Below are 21,043 nucleotides of genomic sequence, written 5' to 3' on the forward strand. Positions count from 1 at the left end.
TAAGCCATGGGGCCAGCCCTCGTGTACAATTTCAACACAGTAAAGGGTTCTAACAATATCCAGGGCTAAAATAATCAAATATTTTAATTACAAGCCTTCTCAGATTTGGCATACACTGACTACATGAACCACTAAGTAATGTCCAAAATAAGGAGTGGATGCTTACATGTAGTTATAAAAGCAGCCACAAGTTGTTTGTGGTATACTTGAACTCTGAAATGCAGTCACTGGGCATCTGACTGTTAAAATAGGTTACCAGGTACAATACCACAATTAAGTCCAGCACATTTGGATTTTTAAGGTAAAATGGGGATTATGGTTTTGCTTTTAAACATAAATGAAAAGTCCAAGTACAAGCTGTCTTTGGACTATATCTAGGGGCTCCTGGCTAGTGAACCAAGAATCTTGAAGAAAGTGAACTTATTTTATTTGTATATAAATTCTTAGTACTTAGTACATATAAATACAAATTAATTGAATGAGAAGAAAATCTGTAATTTTTAGCATTACGTGAATTTCCGGAAAAGAAAGCAAGAATTGGTTTCAAAGGAATTTAATTAAAGCATCTAAACAAGAATAATTGCCAATATGAAGGAATTCAAACTTTTGAAGTTAATGAAAATATTTATTCAAACCTAACTGTAGTACAGTATCAACTTGAGTTAAATAAACATTAATGGTATGATAATTAGTTTCTTAGGAATAGAGCACTGCCACATCATAAAAATTGCTTACAACACAATTTTCTGCAGTAAGGTCCAACAATTAAGACGTGATTTCCACACTGAGAAATGCTGTGTAAGAGTAGGATGGATTTAGTTTTTTAAAGGCCCAGTACAAAAAAAAAAAAAAGGTTGAGGGAAATGACTCTTTAACAGTATATACACCTGTAGGAAAAAACCTTAATATACTGATATGATATTTAACCAAACAGAAAGCACTTAAGAGAACAAGTAAATACTTAAATATCTAGGCACAATTGGTCAGGTACTGGTTATAATTTCTGTTCTCATTTAAAGGTTTAAACCAATGCTTCAACTTGACTGACGTATGTGAGTCTAATACAAAGAAGGCACCTCGTTCATTCTCCTTAAGGACTTTTTGAGAGTAAATCTTTATAACACTCTAAGGGGCACAGAGAAAACGCACTGTATCTAAGCATAGATATAGCTATTTAACACAGCCCATTTTAGGAGAAACTAAATTAAAATATAAAACTATGATTTCTCTTTTTACATCTTATGATGGACATGGCTTTCTAAAAGGACACCAGAAGATAATCCTCCACACAAGCTTTAACACAGAATAAAAGATTTAAATTAAATGTGCACAGTTTACTACTATGTAAGGAGTTCTATGAATTAGTGCAATTCTTTAAATCCCCAGTATTTAGGGGAAAAGTATATACACACCAAGAAATCTCAACTACCACATAACCAAACTTTTTATGGCTCAATAGTCTAAACACTTAAAGTTCTGTAAAAGATCTTGAAAGTTATAAACAAAAGATCAGAACACTCAGCTGGTTTATAAAATTCTCTCTTTAAAACAAAGAGAACAGAACGACCAGAAGCAGTTAAAGTGTAAAACTTCAGGAATATAATCTTTACTGCAATTATAAGAAGGGGTGGTATTCACTCTAGTAAAAACCCAAATCGTTACTTGATTATCATTTGAGGTGGTTATCACTTTTGTACCACTTAGTGGCTATGTCTTTAAATGTCTTGTTGGATAGTTGCTGAAGGCAGTTTTTAAGGAAAAGCATCATTTTCCCCCAAAAGTAAGAAACTACTCCAGATGAATAAGCCTCAGAATTAGGGATCATAAGAAGTCAAAAAACACAGTGTAAGAACATTAGGTTGATTTAACCTCTATTTCAACAAGATTTACACAATATTTACAATATGCAATTGTCAAAGCTATACAGTTTTGCAGATTGGCTTTACTTACATTTCTGCAAATGTTTTTTTCCAAAATAAAAATATACCAGGTCAATCTATTTACAAACTAAGAAGCTGCTTCAGAAACAGCATGATTTAAAGTGAAATTTCAGTACAATGAAAGTGCAGGTCATGCTTTCCGATTTTGTCAATATCTCATTCCCTACACTCACAGTTTAAGGGATATGAGTTCTAAACAGCTACTGTTCTTATATGTTCAGAATGTTTACTCATCATAATGCAATGATAACAAAAATTTGTCCACATCCATTCCAGCTGGAAATGAACTGGGTAGCTTCTTTTTCTGTGGGGGGGGGGGGGAAGAAAAAGAAACCTAAGTTAATATATCAAACACAAGCAACGCCAAAAAGCTTTCTTATTAAGTCACTTAGAAACTTATACTGGGTTCTTCCATATACTACTAAAATTTTTGTCAAAATTTTTTAGTTCATTAGAATTTTAGTCATACAGAGAAGTAGAGACAAATTTTATAAATCCAAGGTTAATAAAATATACTTCAATGGTACTTCAACATTAGTTTAGGGCAAAAGACATTATACAAATCCAGAGTATGTGAATGCTGAACGAGATAAGATAGAACATGCTTTCCATACGGTAGTCATTATTGCCAAACCAGAAACCTTAGAAAGCTTTACTAACTAAGAGTTTAAGAGTAACAGGTACTTTTCAAGTTCAAAACACTTGATATACACTGGGCACTCTACAAACATTACATTTAGTCCTCACAGCCATCAGGTAAGATGTGTGGTAAGATGTGCTCATATCAAATGATGCAGTGGACACTCAGAGAGGCTACGGGCTTAACCACAGTCACAGAACCAATGAGCAAGAGATGCATGATTCAAACCCAGGCTTGCATGGCAGCAAAGCCAAGACTCTTTCCCTGATGCCATACTCCCTTGGTGACACTTTAAACTAGTTCTTTCTATTCAATCCACTTACTCAATGGCTAAACAGATTCAGGAAAAATGGGTTTCATTTATCAATGCTATCCCTGCATTGCCTTCTTAGAGATAATCACAGTTAAAGAAAAAATAGGTAATTTTTTAAATTTATTTATTTTTTCCCCCAAAGCCCCAGTAGATAGTTGTATGTCATAGTTGCACATCCTTCTAGTTGCTGTATGTGGGACGCCGACTCAGCATGGCTGGAGAAGCGGTATGTCGGTGCGTGCCCGGGACCCGAACCCGGGCCGCCAGCAGCCGAGCGCACACATTTTTAACCGCTAAGCCACTGGGCCAGCCCCCAAAAAATAGGTAAATTTAAGTTTTACACTGCTCCAACACAGTAACATCTGTAAGGGCCTACTGAAGAAATAGTAGGACATGTAGAAAAAACCCAAGATGCAGGGGTGTCAAAGTAGTTTTTTACTTGGTAATTCCACACACAATACAGGCTTTCCAATCCTTCATGCCTTATGTCATCATCCCGCCCCCACCAAGAACCTGGGTCCTACTATGACAGAAGCAAAAACCTCCTTTTTCCAAGGAAGATGTTTATAAATAAATGCCTTAGCAATTGCTTTGAAAATGCTGTGTTTCACCCATACAATTTCTGAGTACCACACTGGCTGAGAGACATTGCTATAGAATGTATTTTGTCAATCAAAACTCAAAGCTGTCTTGACCAGAATGTTCACTTCGGTAGTGATAGCAAAAAATGCTGAGATCTCTAATCTGAGCATTGAAGGAAGGGAAAAGGTGTGGTTTTGAAATTAAGACTTTCAAACTTACCTTAATCTTCTTCTTTTTCATTGGTATTGATGAATTTGCAAGACTTTTATTAGCAGTACGAGAGTTTCGCTCACGCTCATCTAATTCCTCAATTTTCCGTTTTTTTGTGGTACTCCTTGAAGATGCTCTAAATTGCTGTGTATTGTCTTTTAGAGGAGTTGTTGTAGTAGTCCTAGAGATGGCAGCTCTGGAGAGAATCATTAATGTATGGGCAGCCATGTTTACACTGTTTTCACTCCCTGTTTCACTGGCAGGGCTGCAGGCAGGCAAGTCTGGGGTGACAGGAGGGACCATCACTTTGGGTGTGCTACCATCTTCACCGAAACGCCTACTAGAGGGGACCTTGATACCATCTGTAGGTTCTTCTTTATGTTTTTCCCCTGCCCCTGAGCCAGATGTCCGGGGTACAGGTGAATCAGTACTATCAGCGAGCCTATTTACTGGGCTATGCAACTGAACATCCTGTAACATTTCTGCAGTATGTTTGGTTAGTGGGTTAATCAAAGAACTGGCAGATCTGGTTTGTTCTTGCTTTAGATCCTTCACAGCTGCACCTACTGAAATGACATTTTTACTGTTTGAGGATGTCCCTTGTTTTTTGGTTAGTTCTTGCAGTGAAGTTATAGTTTTCTCATTCCGTAAACCGCCATTTTGCTGTCCATTAGACAGTTTTGAAGTTTCTAGATTTTTCTGCCTTTCCACATCATTGCATAATTCATTCTCCTTATTAGCTGTTGCTTTATGGAAAGATTCAAGTACAATTTCTGTTGGTGAAATTTTCTTTTCTGACTGAGTTTCCTTTATGGTGGTATGTCGGCTAATGGCAGCTTCCGATTTAGATAAAATCTTAGGCACAGGAAGTTTCTCTCTCTCTCTTTTGAGAGCATTATTAGAAGGGGGTTTTAAGGTGGAGGACACAATGGGGGAGTCAAGATTAGGAAATGAAATGTCATTCTTTTCTTTGTTTTGGGACACCATCTTATGGTTTGTCCCCTGTGTATTTGCCACAGGAGAAGCAGTGCTATCAAAACAGAGCACACGTCTGTGGCTTTCAAATGGTTTGCTAATTGGAACTATACTCTCTACTGAGAAGGGAACTGTGATTTCTTCCAACTTTTTTCCAAGATCTGTGGCCATATTCTTGTCAGAAACTTCAGTTCTATAACAAAAAAAAATTTTAGCAATATAAAGAAACTTTGTGTGTTTTTAATCTGAGCATTCAAATAATCTATGATAGAAACTACTTTTACGCTCACCTTTGTGCATGACACCCAACTAAATGACTCGAAGAATCCACCAAATTATTTACCTGCTTTCCTGGAATTATAAATGAATTAATTAGAAAAGAAAAACATCCCTGAGAGAAAGTATATTCCTCTGAAAGAAAATGGAACAGACCAGAGTATCACACATCATAAGAAACATTTTTAAATGACAGCTAATGTACAAAAAAATACTTTCACATACTAGGTTTAAAAAGTAGCTTTGTAATATATACAAGATGGTCACTCATCCATTTTACAGAGGAAATATAGATATGAAACAAATGACTTGCTTTGACTTTAGGCAAATATAACGAATCCAGTCTTTGGATCTACAAATTACAATGCTCAATACAGCACTTAACAGTACTACTTAGATCCAGAAAGTTACTCAAAGAAAGCAATATATCATGTCTGTTTTAAAATTTTGCCCATTTAACTGTCATATTTGAAAGCCTATGTTAGCACACATGCTCTGGAGTTTTAATAGCCATATTTTAATTTCCACAAACTTATGAGTTTATGTGGGAGAGCAGCAAGATATGAAGCTAGAAAGGAAAGCAAAGATGAGATCATGAAGGACCTTGTGTTTTATGCAAAAGGTTTCCGTAGAGAATCCTCAAGAGTTTTATTTTTTATTTATTTTTTATTTATTTTATAATTTTATTTATTTATTTTTCCCCCAAAGCCCCAGTAGACAGTTGTATGTCATAGCTGCACATCCTTCTAGTTGCTGTATGTGGGACGTGGCCTCAGCATGGCCGGACAAGCGGTGCGTCGGTGCGCACCCGGGATCCGAACCCGGGCCGCCGGTAGCGGAGCGCACGCACTTAACCGCTAAGCCACGGGGCCGGCCCAAGAGTTTTAAATAGGAAAGATGAACGAATAGATTTATGTTTTAGGAAGTCACTCTGGAAGTAGTATAGAAGATGGACTAGACAAGAAAGAAAACTGGAAAAGGGAATTCTGGTTAGTTGGCTATAAATATTCCAGGTAACAGATGATGAAGATCTTAGATACGGTAATGGGTATTCACACAGATACGAAGGGTAAAGGATGAATCAATGTCCCCCTTGGTGACATTAACCAAGGGGGAAAAAGTAGGCAGAGCAGGTCTTTGAAGAAGAAGAGGTGAGACTTAGATACGTAGAGTTGGAAGGTCTTGAGTTACATAAAGTTAGAAAGGGAGGAGTGTAGTAGTTTAGTGGTGCTTCTAGAAGCCAACAACAGTATCAACTGTTAGAGGGAAGTAAAGTAAGAATGGAAAACGTCCAATGCATATGGCAATATTAGGAGGCCACTGGTGACCTTAGTTTAAACAGACTTAGTGGAAACATGAGAAAAGACAATAATATGGATGAACAAGGAATGGGAGATAAAAGGGGTTGGGAACAAAGGGTTGGCAGGTGGGACAAACATAAGGAACTTTACAGCCAGAGAGGGAAGCAGCCAAAAAATAAAAGTTGAAGATCTATAGAAGATATAATCTACTACAGCACAGGTAGATTGCATTAACCCTAGAAAGAATGAGATAATTACTTCTCTAAAAAAGAAAGAAAAAGAATGATTTTAGAACAGGTACACAATAAATGGGAGTGATGTGAGAAAATGGTTTCCTACTGATAAACCAGAGATAAAATCACTGGCCTAGAGTGAGGAGGGTAGGGATTGGATAAATTCGAGAAAAGCTGTGAAAGTCTGGAATAGTTTGAAGGGGGAATGGGAGAAAAGAAGATAGGTAGACATTTAAAATGACTGCTAAGTGGTAGTGAGTGTGAGAAATTTTTAAGTGGTATCAAATGGCACCACTTCTAAAGTGATGCTAAGAAGCCCAGGTATAAAAGCAGAGATGGTTGGTTGGATAGATCCAGGGCTGCAGGGTAGCAAGTGAGGATGGCAGAAGAAAGTGGATATCAAAGTGTTTAGGAGTACTGAGACAAGTGGCTGATGTGGCAGATTGTGAGGTCTAGCCTGGTTAGGGAAGGAAGTGAATTCAGAAAGAAACTGAAAGTTCAGGTGAAAAGATGAGGATTCAAGTAATAGGAGTTCTCATCGGTTGAAGAGAGAGTCAATGGATATATGGAAATGAGAGCACTTTGAGAGAGGTTATTGGCCTTTAAAAATTGTATAGGGCTAATGAGAAGTAGTGAAAAATTGAAGCTGAAGCTCTAGGAGAAGTTTGCTGAAAGTGAAGATTAAACACGTAGAAGTGGAAGGGGTCAAAGAACTGAGAGTGAGGGTGTTGGTAGGTTAACAACATGGGCATTTTGTCACTCATGAAGATGGAAAAGTTTGAGGTAGAGAAGTCTGAGAACTAGGTGTAATATTCATTAAGGCCCTGAATGAAAATCTGGTGTTACTTTGTATATGGTGTTTTTGTTGAAGAGAAATCTTTAATTTTGAGTAGTCACAGCTATCAAATTTTTTGATGTATAAATTATGCTTTTTTCATTTTTAAAAAGCAATTCTTTCATCCCAGTGTCATTAAGATATTATCTTACATCTTCTTTTATTGTTTAATAGTTTCATCTTTCACTTTTAGGTCTTTAATCATCTTGGAGTTCACCTTTGTATATGGTATGAGGAAAAGATCTAATTTTTTCCTTTAATATATATAATAGCCAATAAATTTCATTTATTAAACAATCCATCCTATCCCCTCTGACTTCTGATGCTACCTCTACCACATACAAGTTCCTATAAATACATGGTCTCTTTCTAAACCCTATTTTGTTCCATTTATCTTTTTGTTTTAATTACTGCAAAAAATCTTCAGCAAAGGTTGGACAATCACCTGTTAGGAATGGTATAGGTATTCAAAAAGAAAATACTGGTGTTGCTGCAAACAAAGGAATACACAGACATAAAGGTGACATTAAGGAACTTAAAAATGTACCTGTACAAGGCTTGTTTCTTAGTCCCTGAGTCTTCTGAGATTTTGGAGGGATGGGGAACTGAGGGATACTTCTATTGCATACAGGTGCTGCCAAAGGCATATGAAGGACCTAGAAGAGAATAATTATATTATTAATATTATACTATGTTTGAAAAGTGTCACTGTGCCATTTTCAGTTCATAAATCTTACCTGCCGAGGAGGAGCAGAAAAGGTACTTCCAGTCTGTCCAACCACAGATACAGGGATCATTCCCACCATTCCTTGGAGTACAGGTTGGACTGGAGAAGCAATTATGATGGCAGATCCTAAAAAAACCAATTCTCAATAAAATAAGGTTTTCTCTCATAAACACAAGACACCAAAGTAATTATTAATTTGAAATAAATTTTACAAGATTATAATCCCTGTTCCTTAAAATTCACTCTCCTTTAAAAAAATTTAATTTAGAAACAACAGCAAGGCTAACCAATTAAGAAAAAGTCAATCTGAATATTGAAGTAGTCTTATCACATTTAGTCAGGGTAAATGTCATGAATGAGCATAAGACTCTACAGCCAGATCATACTATAGTTATATCTTCACTCATCTAGAAAGAATAGTGAAACTGATTAGAAAATTGGTGGTGAAGGTCTCAAGTCTGAATCTTATGGGTCCCAACTGAATGTTAACAGCCCAAGGCTTGCTCACAACCCCAACCTATTATCTCAATGGTACTGGTCAAAAAGCATCCAGATAAGGGAGCAATCAGTCAAAACTATGAGGAGAAATTATGCTAATATGGTCCTTAGAAGTCAACAATATAGTCTCGGGCTATCATAATTTAGCCCTGCCCTGTCAATGAACCTTCTCCTAATACATTCACTAATTGCTCCCGTCAGGTTCATCTCCTCACTTTCATAACACCTACGTTAGTCTCTCAAATACCTACCTACACTTGTGCTGCTTAGACTCCCTTCCTTTTATTCCAAATACTACCTTATTTCTCTAAGTTTCAGCTCCAGTTTCACATTCTCTACCAATTCTGACCCCTCTTTTATCTTATTTTAAACAGCACTTGAAACAGATCCATCAGGCTTAATATTAATACTTAATTGCTGATATTTAATCAGATTTTACTGCATGCCTATAATGTAAAAAAAGAGAGGAAAGGAGCTTGGGAACCAATATATAAGGAAATGTACATAAATGTGCCATAAGCTCTACCTCCAAGGAACATACAATCAAGAATGACCAATATGACAGGCATGTCAATCACTAGCTACATATAAAATGGCATGCAATAAATGCCACAAATGCCCCTACAGACAGAGAACTCTAAAGACACAGATCAATTCTGGAAGGTGGAAGACAGTGAGAAATTACAAAGGCTTTTACAGAAGGAGAAATTCAAGCTGTGTCTTGCAAGTCTCTCCAAATAGATAATAATTTCCTTGAAAACTAAGACTACAATAGCTATTTAAAAAAAAACCTCCCATATTTGGTTATAGTAGGTATAAAGCTTTTTGATGAATCAGTCTTTCTTTTCTCTCTCTCTTTTCTGTAGCTTAGCACATGGACTGGGAAGTAATGGCGGAAAGAAAAAGTAAAAAATTAAACCACTAAATTCCAGAGCTTACCATGAGATTTAAAAAAAGGTTTGACTGAATGAATTAGCTAGAGTCAAGAGGAGGCATAATCACAAATTTCAGAATCTTTTCTCATACTATCTATCCATGATTTATTACCTCCTAGTCAATAGCTGCACAGATAAGAGAAATTAGATCCCATTCCAGAGAAATGAACTTTAACTGTTCTTAAAGTTACCTTGTGAAAAGTTGGGTGACACAGCCTGGTTGACAGCAAATACACTGTTTGACCTTGGTGGTGTCTGCAACTGAGGTGGTGGAGGTTGAGCAGTCATAGGTGCAGAATTTCCAGGCAACACCACAACATTAGACTGACTTACAGTTGTTCCTAAGGCAGCTGGATCAGTCACACAGGTAGCTATCAGAATGTTATTTGAACTGCCAAAAGTTGTGCTTGTAGTTGGCATCAGCTGTATGTATCCTCCGTCCTTGGAAACGCATGGTGTAACACTGGCTGAAAAACCAATGCTGTCTTCATTCTGAGTGTTGTTTACTGCAGAGTCTTCAGGTTTGAGTGCTAAAAGGCTCTGTTCCATTGACGCTGAGTCTCCTATTCCTTCAGCAGATGTAATAGCACCTACAGTTTCTTCTGAAGATAGGCATTTAACTAATTCTGCATTTTTGGCAGGTGATTTAGCAGGAGAAGACAAAATTATAGTGGGCAAGTTTTCTCCACTGATACTAGAAACAGCACTATTAAGTTCAGTATCTGAGGAAACAAATGGATCATCACTGATGATAATTTTGAGAGAGACGATATTTGATGCATCTATCTCTGTTGAGTTGTCACTAGCAGGTTTATCACTAGTATTTTGGGACTCAGGGTGAGACTCTCCCATTGAAGAACACACCGATTCTGAGGGAAGAGAATGTCTCCCTTCTACAGGATTACCTTCTGGAGGCATCAATGCAACTTCCCCACAGTTATCATTTTCACCTATAGAGAGAAAAATACTATCTCCATGTTCTTTTATAGAAGCTGAATGCTCTTGTGAATCCAAAGCAATTTTCTCAGACTTGGAGGGTTGAGTTTCATGCTCTGTATGATTTAACTCAATAGATGATGAATCATTAGATGGTTGTTTAACTGAAGATACTGAACCTCCAAGATGAATTTCTACTTGTTCAGATACATTTAAACCTGAACTTTCAACAGACACAGGTAATATTTTACTTTGAAGTGAAGAATTATCTTGGCAATCTGAAAGTTGCTGTGATGCAACTGGTAATACATTATTAATTTCAATTTTACTCTGGTGCATTTCTCTAGAATCTGGTGACTTGGAACCAGGGAAATTAGTTTTAAGTCTTCCTGTATTATTAGAACTTTCACAAAATTGACTTTTTTTAGATGGATTTCCAGTTAATGGAATGTTTTGGGATAAAAGTTGAGAATTTTTCCCAGAGAGAATTAAGTTTTCATTGTTACTTTCACCACCAAGGGAAACAAATGAAGTTATTGGTATATTAGACTGACCAGGCTGTAACTGAGATTCATTCGGCACACCTGCAGACAAAGAATTCTTTTCAACTTCCATAGCCATTTCAGCATCAGTGGATATCTGATCAGTATATAATTCAGCACAATGCTGATTACATTCAGCATCAGAATTTACTCTTTGGTTAAAGTCATTCAAATTAGGCACAGACTCAAAGGTAATATCAAGATTACACTTCTGTTCATTAGATACAACTGTTTTAAAGGCCTTTTTCTGCATGCTAGAGCCTGTCTGGGAAAAAGGTTCCTGAGCTTCCTGTCTAAGCTCATCATGGTTGCTACCGTTCTTCAGAGCATTTGATGTGTCTTCATTTTGATAGGATGTACAAAATGAGGGCTGACCAGATTGATCACCTGCAAAATATCAGGATGGTAGAAAGATATGGTGAGTATGTGCAGCTTCTGAGGTAGTCATCTTTACTGTAAAACCTATTTTGCCAAGGAAGTAATCTTTGAAATACCAGTAAGTGGAAGTCTGATAAACTATATCTCTCATTTTCTGAGCATCGAAAACTTAGGGGTACTTTTATTACTGATGTCTTTTTAAACAAGTGCCAAATTGTTTTTCAAGCTTCTTGGAAAACAGATGACGCAAGGAAGGAAAAATATATAGGTTTAAGAACATCTAATATTTACCAGTATGTAAAAAACTGGCTCTAAACATGCTGTTGTTCTTCAGAACAGTTGACTTTTAAACTTCTACCATTTCTGTTGACTTGCCTTTATCTGATACATTCTTAAAGGTGAAATGGGGCCAAGTACATTTTGCATGATCAACATTTGATGTTACTGTGTACTGTTTAACATTCAACATTTATGGACGATCAACCATATGATTGGCACTGGGACACAAAGATGAATGACCCAGTCTCTCCCCTTGGAGATATCAGTCTAGTAAGGGAAGCAGATATAGAACAGAAAGTCATAATAAAACATGGTAAAAACTGTAATAGTATAGGAACAAAAGGCATCTCTTTCTGCCTACGGGATGTGTGCAAGTGTTATAAAGGAGGTATTATATGAGGAGATCTTGAAAAAGACAAAAAGTGTAGGAGTTGGAATAAGAAGAAAGGGCATTTCAGAAAATACCAGCACTGATATAGTAAATGTCATGTAGCATTCACAATTTAGGACAGAAAATGTTAACAATTAATAATATGAAAAATACAGGGAAAAATTTAGAAAAATGTGTATCGACTATCATATAATTCTGTTAATGTGACTTGACACTGGTAAAATAATATTGGGTAGAGAGCACATTCAAATCTTACTGTGGGGAGATTAGTGGAAATCACGTCCAGGCCACATAAATTCAGGGGGTAGTCAGTTTCAATGAAGTTGAAAGACTTTGAGAAAACAGTATTTCAAGTTTCATTTTGTGCAGGGTGGAGCTTAACTGAAGCACAATCTTCCACACATAATACATAGCAAGCCACATCCCACTATAATACAGCCTAAGAAGAAATGGAGGATTGAGCTTGGGTATAGGCAGAGAACTCCAAGTAGGAACACAGTCTGAGATACCCCAAAACTAGTTTTTGGAAGACATGACATGAAACTTGGAAGCCATTAGGTTTTTGGTGGGGCCTTCAGGGGGCAATGGCATTTAAGAACAGATGAGCACAAAAGATTATTTGGGCATAGTTTGTTGTAGACAGAAACGGATAGAGGTAGTACTCAAGAGGGACAAAGTTCAGCAAGAGGTGTGAGACGCCAGGATAATGTGAGCGAAGCCAGGATAATGGTTATCTTTGAGGAACAGAGATGGAGGGAATAGTGATTGGGAAGGGATATGAAGAGAGGTTTTTGTGGTGCTGACGGTGTTCTATTTTTTGACTTGAGAGATTGTTATATGGGTATTTGCTTGACTGTAATTCAATGAGCTATACACATTTTTATTGTCCACTTCCATACGTGTGCTATATTTCACAAAAATATAATTAAAAAATTTGGCAAATATTGAAAAGATCTAAGATGGACATATTCACTGCCTTCCCTCATTCAATATGTAGTTACTTTGGCCCATTATGTGCCATATTGGTACTCTAAGACAGGCAGAAATGTAAAGAACAGACTTAGTACACACATAGGAATATGACCTAAAACCTCATAAAATCCATCATTCCAGACTATCACTACAGTATATAATTTCCTCTAAATAAGTGAGCTAGGGATACTGAGCAGTCAGCTGAACTCGATTACTAGGCTGAATGAGTAATACCACATACAAACCTTACATATTAGGGATTTGAATTTGTGCCTCCAAAAATTATATTAAACATTATGAACTTCTGTCAAATTGGTTTTACCAATTTTACCAATTAATACCAAATTGTGCATGTCAAGAATCTACTGCATCATGAAACAAAGAGTACTAAAAACTCACCTTTTAAAGCAGTAAAAGCTTGGGAGTAATGTTTTTTTTCTTTAAATAAAAGAGAAAACTAGAAATACAAAAATGACTTACGTGGTAATGTGAACAACTTCCAAATTAAACAATTATCTTCTGCCTTAGAAATTCTGAGATTGATATTTGGATTTGGATTGATATTAACAAAATAAAATTCTTACCAGATCCTTCTGTTTCAAAAGAACCTTTAACTGCTAGATTAGTTTCATCTTCTAAGATTACATTGGGATTGGTTTCCATATGCTGACCGGAAATGCCTTGTGATATATTTTTATTACTCTTTGTTTTACCTGTTAAAAGGGAACAAGGAAACAATTGGTTAAATGACCAAAATAAAAATAAGCATCAATTAATATAGCTTGACAGCAGTCAAGGAAATGTTAAATTTTGGTTTTAATTATTCTTTTGGATGTTTTTAACATGTTGCCTTATATATCACTGACAAATATGATTTTTCCACCAGACCAGTAATTCTTCAACTTTAGCCTATATCAGAATCACCCGGAGGGTCCAAGAATTTGCATCTTTAACTCGTTCTCAGATAATGTTGGTAGTGCTAGTTTGGAGACTACACTGTGAGAACTATTGTACTAGGCCATAAGATTGAGGGCAATGGCCAATTTTTGGATTCCTTTTGTATTATTCAATTGTGTTTAGTATGTGTGTACAGTAGTAGACCTCAACACATTTGTACTGACTGGCAAAAATGCCCACAGAAACAAAACACAACTGTTCTCCATTTTCACAGCTAAAATTTCTTTAAGAAAAAAGCAGACAGACAGACAAAAACAACAAAAAACCCTTTCATATCCATATAATGTTTGCTTTAACGAAAATAGGAACTTTTTTCAGAAGCCCTGGGGAATGTTGCTTCACTCTGGTTAAGTTGCCAAAGAAACTGGAGAAACGTTTTTCTTCTAATTGCCTTGAAAGAAATGGTCTACTTACCATAGTCAAAGAGATCAAAGAGTGCCTGAAATGCTGGATCTGATTCTGTCTGTTCCAATATATCCTGTATAGCTTCTTCAGACATGTGGATTTCACTCTGCAAAAAGAAAGAGTGATCCTAATTGAATTAATATGGTTCAAAACCAGCAAAATAATTAGAGGACATGTTATATTTTTGACTTTTTATGCAGAAGTATTCTCCAAGAAAATTCCTTCTAACACTATGCTCATTTAAAACAAGACTAAGAAAACAGAAAGTGTTCCCTACTTCTACTTCCTAGAGTTAACCACTTTGGTGAATACATTTCCAAACATTAAAATAAAATGAACATATGAATTATATCTATGTATATAAAATAAAATGATACGTTTTTTCCTTGACATACAGCACTGTATAAGTTTTATAGCATAGTGACTTGATGTACATATACTGTGAAATGATTACCACAGTAAGTTTAGTTAACATCCATCATCTCATATAGACACCAAAGAAAGGAAAAGAAGGGGCTGGTCCAGTGGCGCAAGCGGTTAGGTGTGCGTGCTCTGCTGCGGTGGCCTGGGGTTCACAGGTTCGGATCCCGGGCGCACACTGATGTGCCACTTGTTGAGCCATGCTGTGGCGGTGTCCCATATAGGGTAGAGGAGGATGGGCACGGATGTTAGCCCAGGGTCAATCTTCCTCAGCCAAAAAAAAGAGGAGGCTTGGCGTCGGATGTTAGCTCAGGGCTGATCTCCCTCACAAAAAACGAAAAAAAAAAAGAAGGAAAAGAAAAAAATGGTTTTTTCCTTGTGAGAACTCTTAGAATTAACTCTTTTAACTTTCAAATATACCATACAACAGTGTTAACTGTAGTCACTGTGCTATACATTACATCCTCAGTACTTATTTATCTTATAACTGTAAGTTTGTACCTTCTGACCCTCATCATCCAATTCTCCCACTCCCCAACCCCCACCTCTGGTAACCACCAATCTGGTCTCTTTTTCTATGAGTTTGGTTTTGTAATGTTACTTAATCTGCTTTCCTGACAGTTTAAGGTACACTGCTTTCTAGATCCTCCAGTGTAAATCTATCTCACGCCTTTTATCTGTCTACTTTGGTCTCTTCATATTAAATGCTTTCTTCAAATGTTGGACAATCCTTGCTTGTCTCCTCATATTTAAAACTTTGGCTCATGCCAAAAGCTACCTGCAAACTGTACTAATGGGGGGAGCTTGTCAACTACAATCTAAGCTGTAGAATAATCATACAGAACCATCTGTATTTTCAGTTTTCTTCTTTTCATTGAGTTAGATTTCTTGCTGGGAGAGTTTATGACTGACAACAGTGTTTCTGGAGGACAGTGTGGAATGGGGAGAAGATACGAAGTCTAACTACTTCCTAAATTTTGCACCTTATCATCCTGTTTGTAGTCCTATCTTTACATTTACTTTCAGAGATACTGGTGCCAAGCCTTTCGGGATTTCTGTGTTGTTAAGGCAGCTTTTACCTGAGCTTTGCCTTTAATGGGTTAGAATCCTGGGTCTGCTAAGGCAGATACCACTTGTCCATTTCGACTTCCAAAAATTTTTTTTGTCCTGCCCTCTTCTCTTCTTTGTCCTTGTCGGTTTATGCTTTTTAAAAATTCCCTATACTGTCTTTTTAGTAGTAGGGTACAAAACTAAAAGTTTAATCCACTATCTTTTCAAAGATTTTATTTATTCAGTTTTTTCCCCCCAAAGCCCCAGTAGATAGTCGTATGTCACAGGTTCACATCCTTCTAGTTGCTGTACGTGGGACTCGGCCTCACGTTGGCCGGAGAAGTGGTGCCTCGGGGCGCTCCCGGGGTCCGAACCCGGGCCGCCAGCATCAGAGCGCGCGCACTTATCTGCTAAGCCACGGAGCCGGCCCTCCACTATCTTTTTAAAGGAAAGGAGACTCCTTGTAACTGACATTTTTGTTTGCATAACCACAAATTGCATGCCACAATTTAACCAATTCCCACTGGTGGATGTCTGAATTTTTCCTAATTTTCAGTTACAGTAAATAATACTACAATGAAAATCTTTATCCAGGCATCCAGGATTGTGTAACCATCACCTCAATCAAAATAAAAATGTAGAACATTTCCATCGCACCCAAGAAATTCGCACACCCACATACACCATTCTCCTTTCTAGAGAATTCCTACCCCTGGGATATCACTTCCCTTATTCTCATTCAGGCAACAATTTCTGATTTCTATCAGCGTAAATTAGTGTTCCCTGTTTTAGAACTTTATATTAATGGAATTATACAATATGCATTCTTTTGTGCCTAACTTCTTTGAGCAACATATTTTTGAGATTCATCTATGTTGTTATGTGTATTAATAGTTCATTTGTTTTTATTGTTCAGTAATCTATTTTACGACTATGTCAAAATTTGTTTATTCCTTTTTGTTGACGGATATTTGGTTTGTTTTCAGTGCTTGTCTATTGCGAATAAAGCTGCTACGAACATTGTTGTACAAGTGTTTTTGTGAACATATGTGAACAAACATTTCTTTTTGGTAAAAACCTAGTAATTGCCAGCTCATAAGGTAGGTGTATAGGTATATATATAACTTTGTAATAAACTGTCAGTTTTCCAAACTGGCTGTACTATTTTACATTCTCCACCAGCAATTTTTCAAAGTTCTAGTTGTTTCACATCCTTGCTAACATTTGGTGTTGTCAGATTTTTTTTTCATTTTAGCCATTCTAGTGAGTGTCAAATGGCATCTCATATTTCTAACTTTTATTTCCCAAATGACAAATAATGTTGATTATTTTTCCATGGGCTTATTAGCCATTCCTATATTTTCTTTTGACTGTTCCACTGATTTCACCCATTTTTTTAAAATGAGTGGTTTACCTTTTTATTATTGATTTGTGGGCACTCTTTATATACTTTGGATACAAATTCTTTGCCAGGTATATTATGATTATTTTCTCCAAGTTGGTAGTTTGCCTTTTAGTTTTCTTTAATGATGCTTTTAATAAGAAGACATTTAAAATTTTAAGGAAGCCTTTATTTTAAATTATAGATAGTGATTTGTATATCCTAAGAAATCCTGCCTATCCCAAGGTCACAAAGACCTGTAAGTATATTAAAAATTCCTGCTTCACCTAGGTATAGAACTGGCTGTTCACTTCTTAGTGAAGCTGATGCAGATACTACTCAGTTGGGCATTATGTCTTGCTGTTCTTTTAAAAAGTTATTTAAATCAGAATTTTTAATTTTCCCCAAATATATCATATTATGAACAACCAAGAGAGAGGGTTGTGTCTTTGCTTTCTTATAATTTCTCACAGTATCTAACAGAGTAACTTGATTATGGTAAGCACCTGATACGTTTGTGAAGAAAATATATGCAAGGAGTTGGAGACTATAAGAATTTAGAACAGGGGATATGTATTTGTTAAACATTAATATAGGAGAGGCATTTTAAAGAAGTACTGGTAGATAATTTATAATTTTATTTATTTATTTATTTTCCCCCCAAAACCCCAGTAGATAGTTGTATGTCATAGTTGCACATTCTTCTAGTTGCTGTATGTGGGACGTGGCCATGCGAGGCTGGAGAGGCAGTGCGTCTGTGCGCGCCCGGGATCCAAACCCGGGCCGCCTGCATCGGAGCGCACGCACTTAACCGCTAAGCCACGGGGCCAGCCCTGGTAGATAATTTAAAGGTTGCTTTAAAAAGCTTGTCGTGGGCCGGCCCCGTGGCTTAGTGGTTAAGCCCGCGCGCTCTGCTGCTGGCGGCCCGGGTTCGGATCCCGGGTGCGCACCGACGCACCGTTTCTCCGGCCATGCTGAGGCCAAGTCCCACATACAGCAACTAGAAGGATGTGCAGCTATGATATACAACTATCTACTGGGGCCTTGGGGGAAAAAAATAAATAAATAAAAATTATAAAAAAATAAAAATAAAAATAGTAAAAAGCTTGTCATATTTTGTTAAACTTACTGAATTTCACTATGGGAAAACGTATCAAATGGTTTTTTAAAAAAAAGTATTCTGAAAGAACTGACAAAAAGAAAAAAAAAATCCGTAGTTTTACCCAGAATTCATCATCTGAAAGAGAATCTGTTGAATGAATTCATTAATATGTGGGCAAGGCAACAAAAATTATTACGTTGTCTGAGAGCCCAAGTGAAAGAATGTGCTACAGTCACAATCTCAGCTGCTCTTCAAAAAGCACATTTGCACATGGACAAATCTTAAAACATATATTGTTAAATTTTTCCTTTACTAGCTCACCCTGTTTCATCTTCACTATCACTGAATAGCAACAGTGACTATAGCCCCCATCTTTCTTCTCTCAGCAGTAAATCTCACACAGACAATTATTCATTTAGTTAGTAACCTTTCTTTTTTAAAATGTCTTGTTCACTTTATTGTTAAATATTACTTGGATTCATTATGTATCTTTAACATATTATTTCATTGTTTCTTTTCATTGTTTGTAGCAGTGTAGGAGAAATGTAATTTATTATATATACACTGTACAGTATTGTTGCTTATTGCACACAAATACACCCATGAATGAATCTTCAAGTATTAAATACTTACAGATCCATGACTGATTGTTGTATAGATATAGAAAAGTGTTTTACTGACATCTGGAAGAGCTCGTTTGAGTTATTAGATGGGTTAGGAATGTCTTATTACTTTTACTATTTAAATAATGCAATTTTAATATATGTAAATCGAACCATCATGCTGTAGGCCTTAAACTATACAGTGAGGTATGTCAATTTCTTCTCAATAAAACTGGAAAAGAAATAATGTAACTTTGACTGATTATCTGAAAATTCACTAACACATTTTCAGGAACAGATTACATTTGGATAATGAAGGAATTCTATATCTTAAATTATTATTTTAAATCATTTTATACATCTAATCTGTTGGCAATGGTTTTGAAATAAAACCAAAATGCCATCAGTTTTAACTATGAGTATACATACTACACATACACACACCATTACCCATACCTGAAGCCCCAGGAGTTCATCAATTGAAGTCTCTGGTTCAGTAGGGTTGTTATCTGTTTGCTTAGGTACTTGAGCAACATTGTTGTCACTGTAATACAAAAAGAAAAATTTTTAGCACAGTTCTCATTAGGCAAAAACAATTAGGCATTTTTTGTGTGTGTGTGAGGAAGATCAGGCCTGAGCTAACATCTAACGCCAAGCCTCCTCTTTGTTCTGAGGAAGATTGGCCCTGGGCTAACATCAGTGCCCATCTTCCTCTACTTTATATGGGACGCCGCCACAGCATGGCTTGACATGCGTTGGTGCGTCAGTGAGCGCCCGGGATCCGAACCTGCAAACCCCGGGCTGCTGCAGTGGAGCGCATACACTTAACCGCTGCGCCACCGGGCAGGCCCCAGGCATTTTAAACATACATAGCTTACCTAGTCAAAAATTTATTAATGTTTTCTGCAAGCTTTTCTTGAAGAGATTTGTTGCTTAAAATTTTTTCTCGTGCATTTTCAATAACCATTTGCTGGAAAAGAAAGTCAATATTAGTAAAAGGATAGGATAGAGTATCATTTATTTAAAAAGAACCAACTATTAGAAGCCGGATGGTTTTAATAAATCTAGGTGGAAACTCAGAAGTTATGGTGGCTCCCTCCATATTAACACCTGAATAGTACACTTTACAAGTGTTTTCACAGACCCTTCACCAATTTTTTCTTCACTCACTACAGAATACAGTTCCAAACTCTTTAGCTTTTCATACAAGGTTTTTAATACTGTTGACTCCAGTCAAGTGCCCTATTATATTGTATAATCCAGCAACAACAGTGTATTATTTACAGTTTCCTAAACAAACTGCATTTTCTTACTTGGTGCATCTGCACATGCGATCTATTCTGAACGGATTGTCTCCTACTGTTAAACTTTGCTACTCTCTATATCCTAAGGCAATTCGACTGCACAGTCTTATAGAAATACTAAATTAAACACACACACATATAAATATACACACATTTGTGTATATATCAATATTTTAAAATTCTGGAAAATCTCACGTTGCAAAGTTTGGGAAAGTCACTTACCTTTTCTACTGCAAATGCATTTGGATCCTGGAAATTTCGTATGGTTGAATGAGGCCCAGACAAAGTGATACTTTTCCTTTGAGATTCACTGAAACACATTTTAAGAGCTTGTCTTTTAACTGGTATGAATAACAGATTCATTGACAATTACATATACAGACATAAATCTTAATATCATGGTAGAAAATATATTTTTCCTATTTGTGGTAGGAACAAAGGGCAATAGAGTAGAAAAGCATTATTAGACTTGAATTAAGACAAAACAAATCTGAGGTCTAGCTTTACCACTTTTTAGCTATGTGGTCTGTAGCAACGTAAGCTCTGGTCCTCTGATCCACTTTACAATGGGATAAGACCAACTGCCTTATTGGGTTTGTAAAAGAACTGAATGAAATAAAGTATATATAAATACATCACAAAAATGTCAAGTTTCCTATAAACGTTAGATACTGTTATACTTGTTTTACTATTTTATGTGGCTAAGTGAGAAAGCTTGCCATAAAGGAGGCTGAGGTCAGCCTTGAATGAGAAACAACCGAGAGTAAAAACTCCAACAAAAATACTCACGGCATGGCAGTTGAGAAATCAGAGAAAACATTTTTTTTTTAAATAATTTTATTTATTTTTCCCCTAAAGC

At 36.5% G+C, this 21,043-nt stretch overlaps 1 protein-coding gene across 1 annotated transcript in view; it reads right to left on the minus strand.

Annotated features, from left to right (window-relative positions):
- Positions 1–597: 597 nt before the first annotated feature.
- The window catches only part of NPAT (nuclear protein, coactivator of histone transcription), a 50,196-nt gene continuing 29,750 nt past the window's right edge, over positions 598–21,043 (minus strand). The window contains exons 8-18 of the mRNA XM_004427367.3: positions 20,407–20,494; positions 19,759–19,850; positions 19,337–19,424; positions 14,335–14,431; positions 13,548–13,676; positions 9,657–11,330; positions 8,043–8,158; positions 7,853–7,961; positions 4,951–5,011; positions 3,695–4,853; positions 598–2,244 (exon numbers count right to left, since the gene is read on the minus strand). Of these exons, the coding sequence (XP_004427424.1) occupies positions 2,167–2,244; positions 3,695–4,853; positions 4,951–5,011; positions 7,853–7,961; positions 8,043–8,158; positions 9,657–11,330; positions 13,548–13,676; positions 14,335–14,431; positions 19,337–19,424; positions 19,759–19,850; positions 20,407–20,494 (3,691 nt within the window). The 3' untranslated portion in view covers positions 598–2,166. The remainder of the gene's footprint in view (positions 2,245–3,694; positions 4,854–4,950; positions 5,012–7,852; positions 7,962–8,042; positions 8,159–9,656; positions 11,331–13,547; positions 13,677–14,334; positions 14,432–19,336; positions 19,425–19,758; positions 19,851–20,406; positions 20,495–21,043) is intronic.

Source organism: Ceratotherium simum, chromosome 7 (genome assembly GCF_057802395.1).
Source record: "Ceratotherium simum simum isolate JZ-2026a chromosome 7, ASM5780239v1, whole genome shotgun sequence".
Classification (NCBI taxonomy): Eukaryota; Metazoa; Chordata; class Mammalia; order Perissodactyla; family Rhinocerotidae; genus Ceratotherium; species Ceratotherium simum.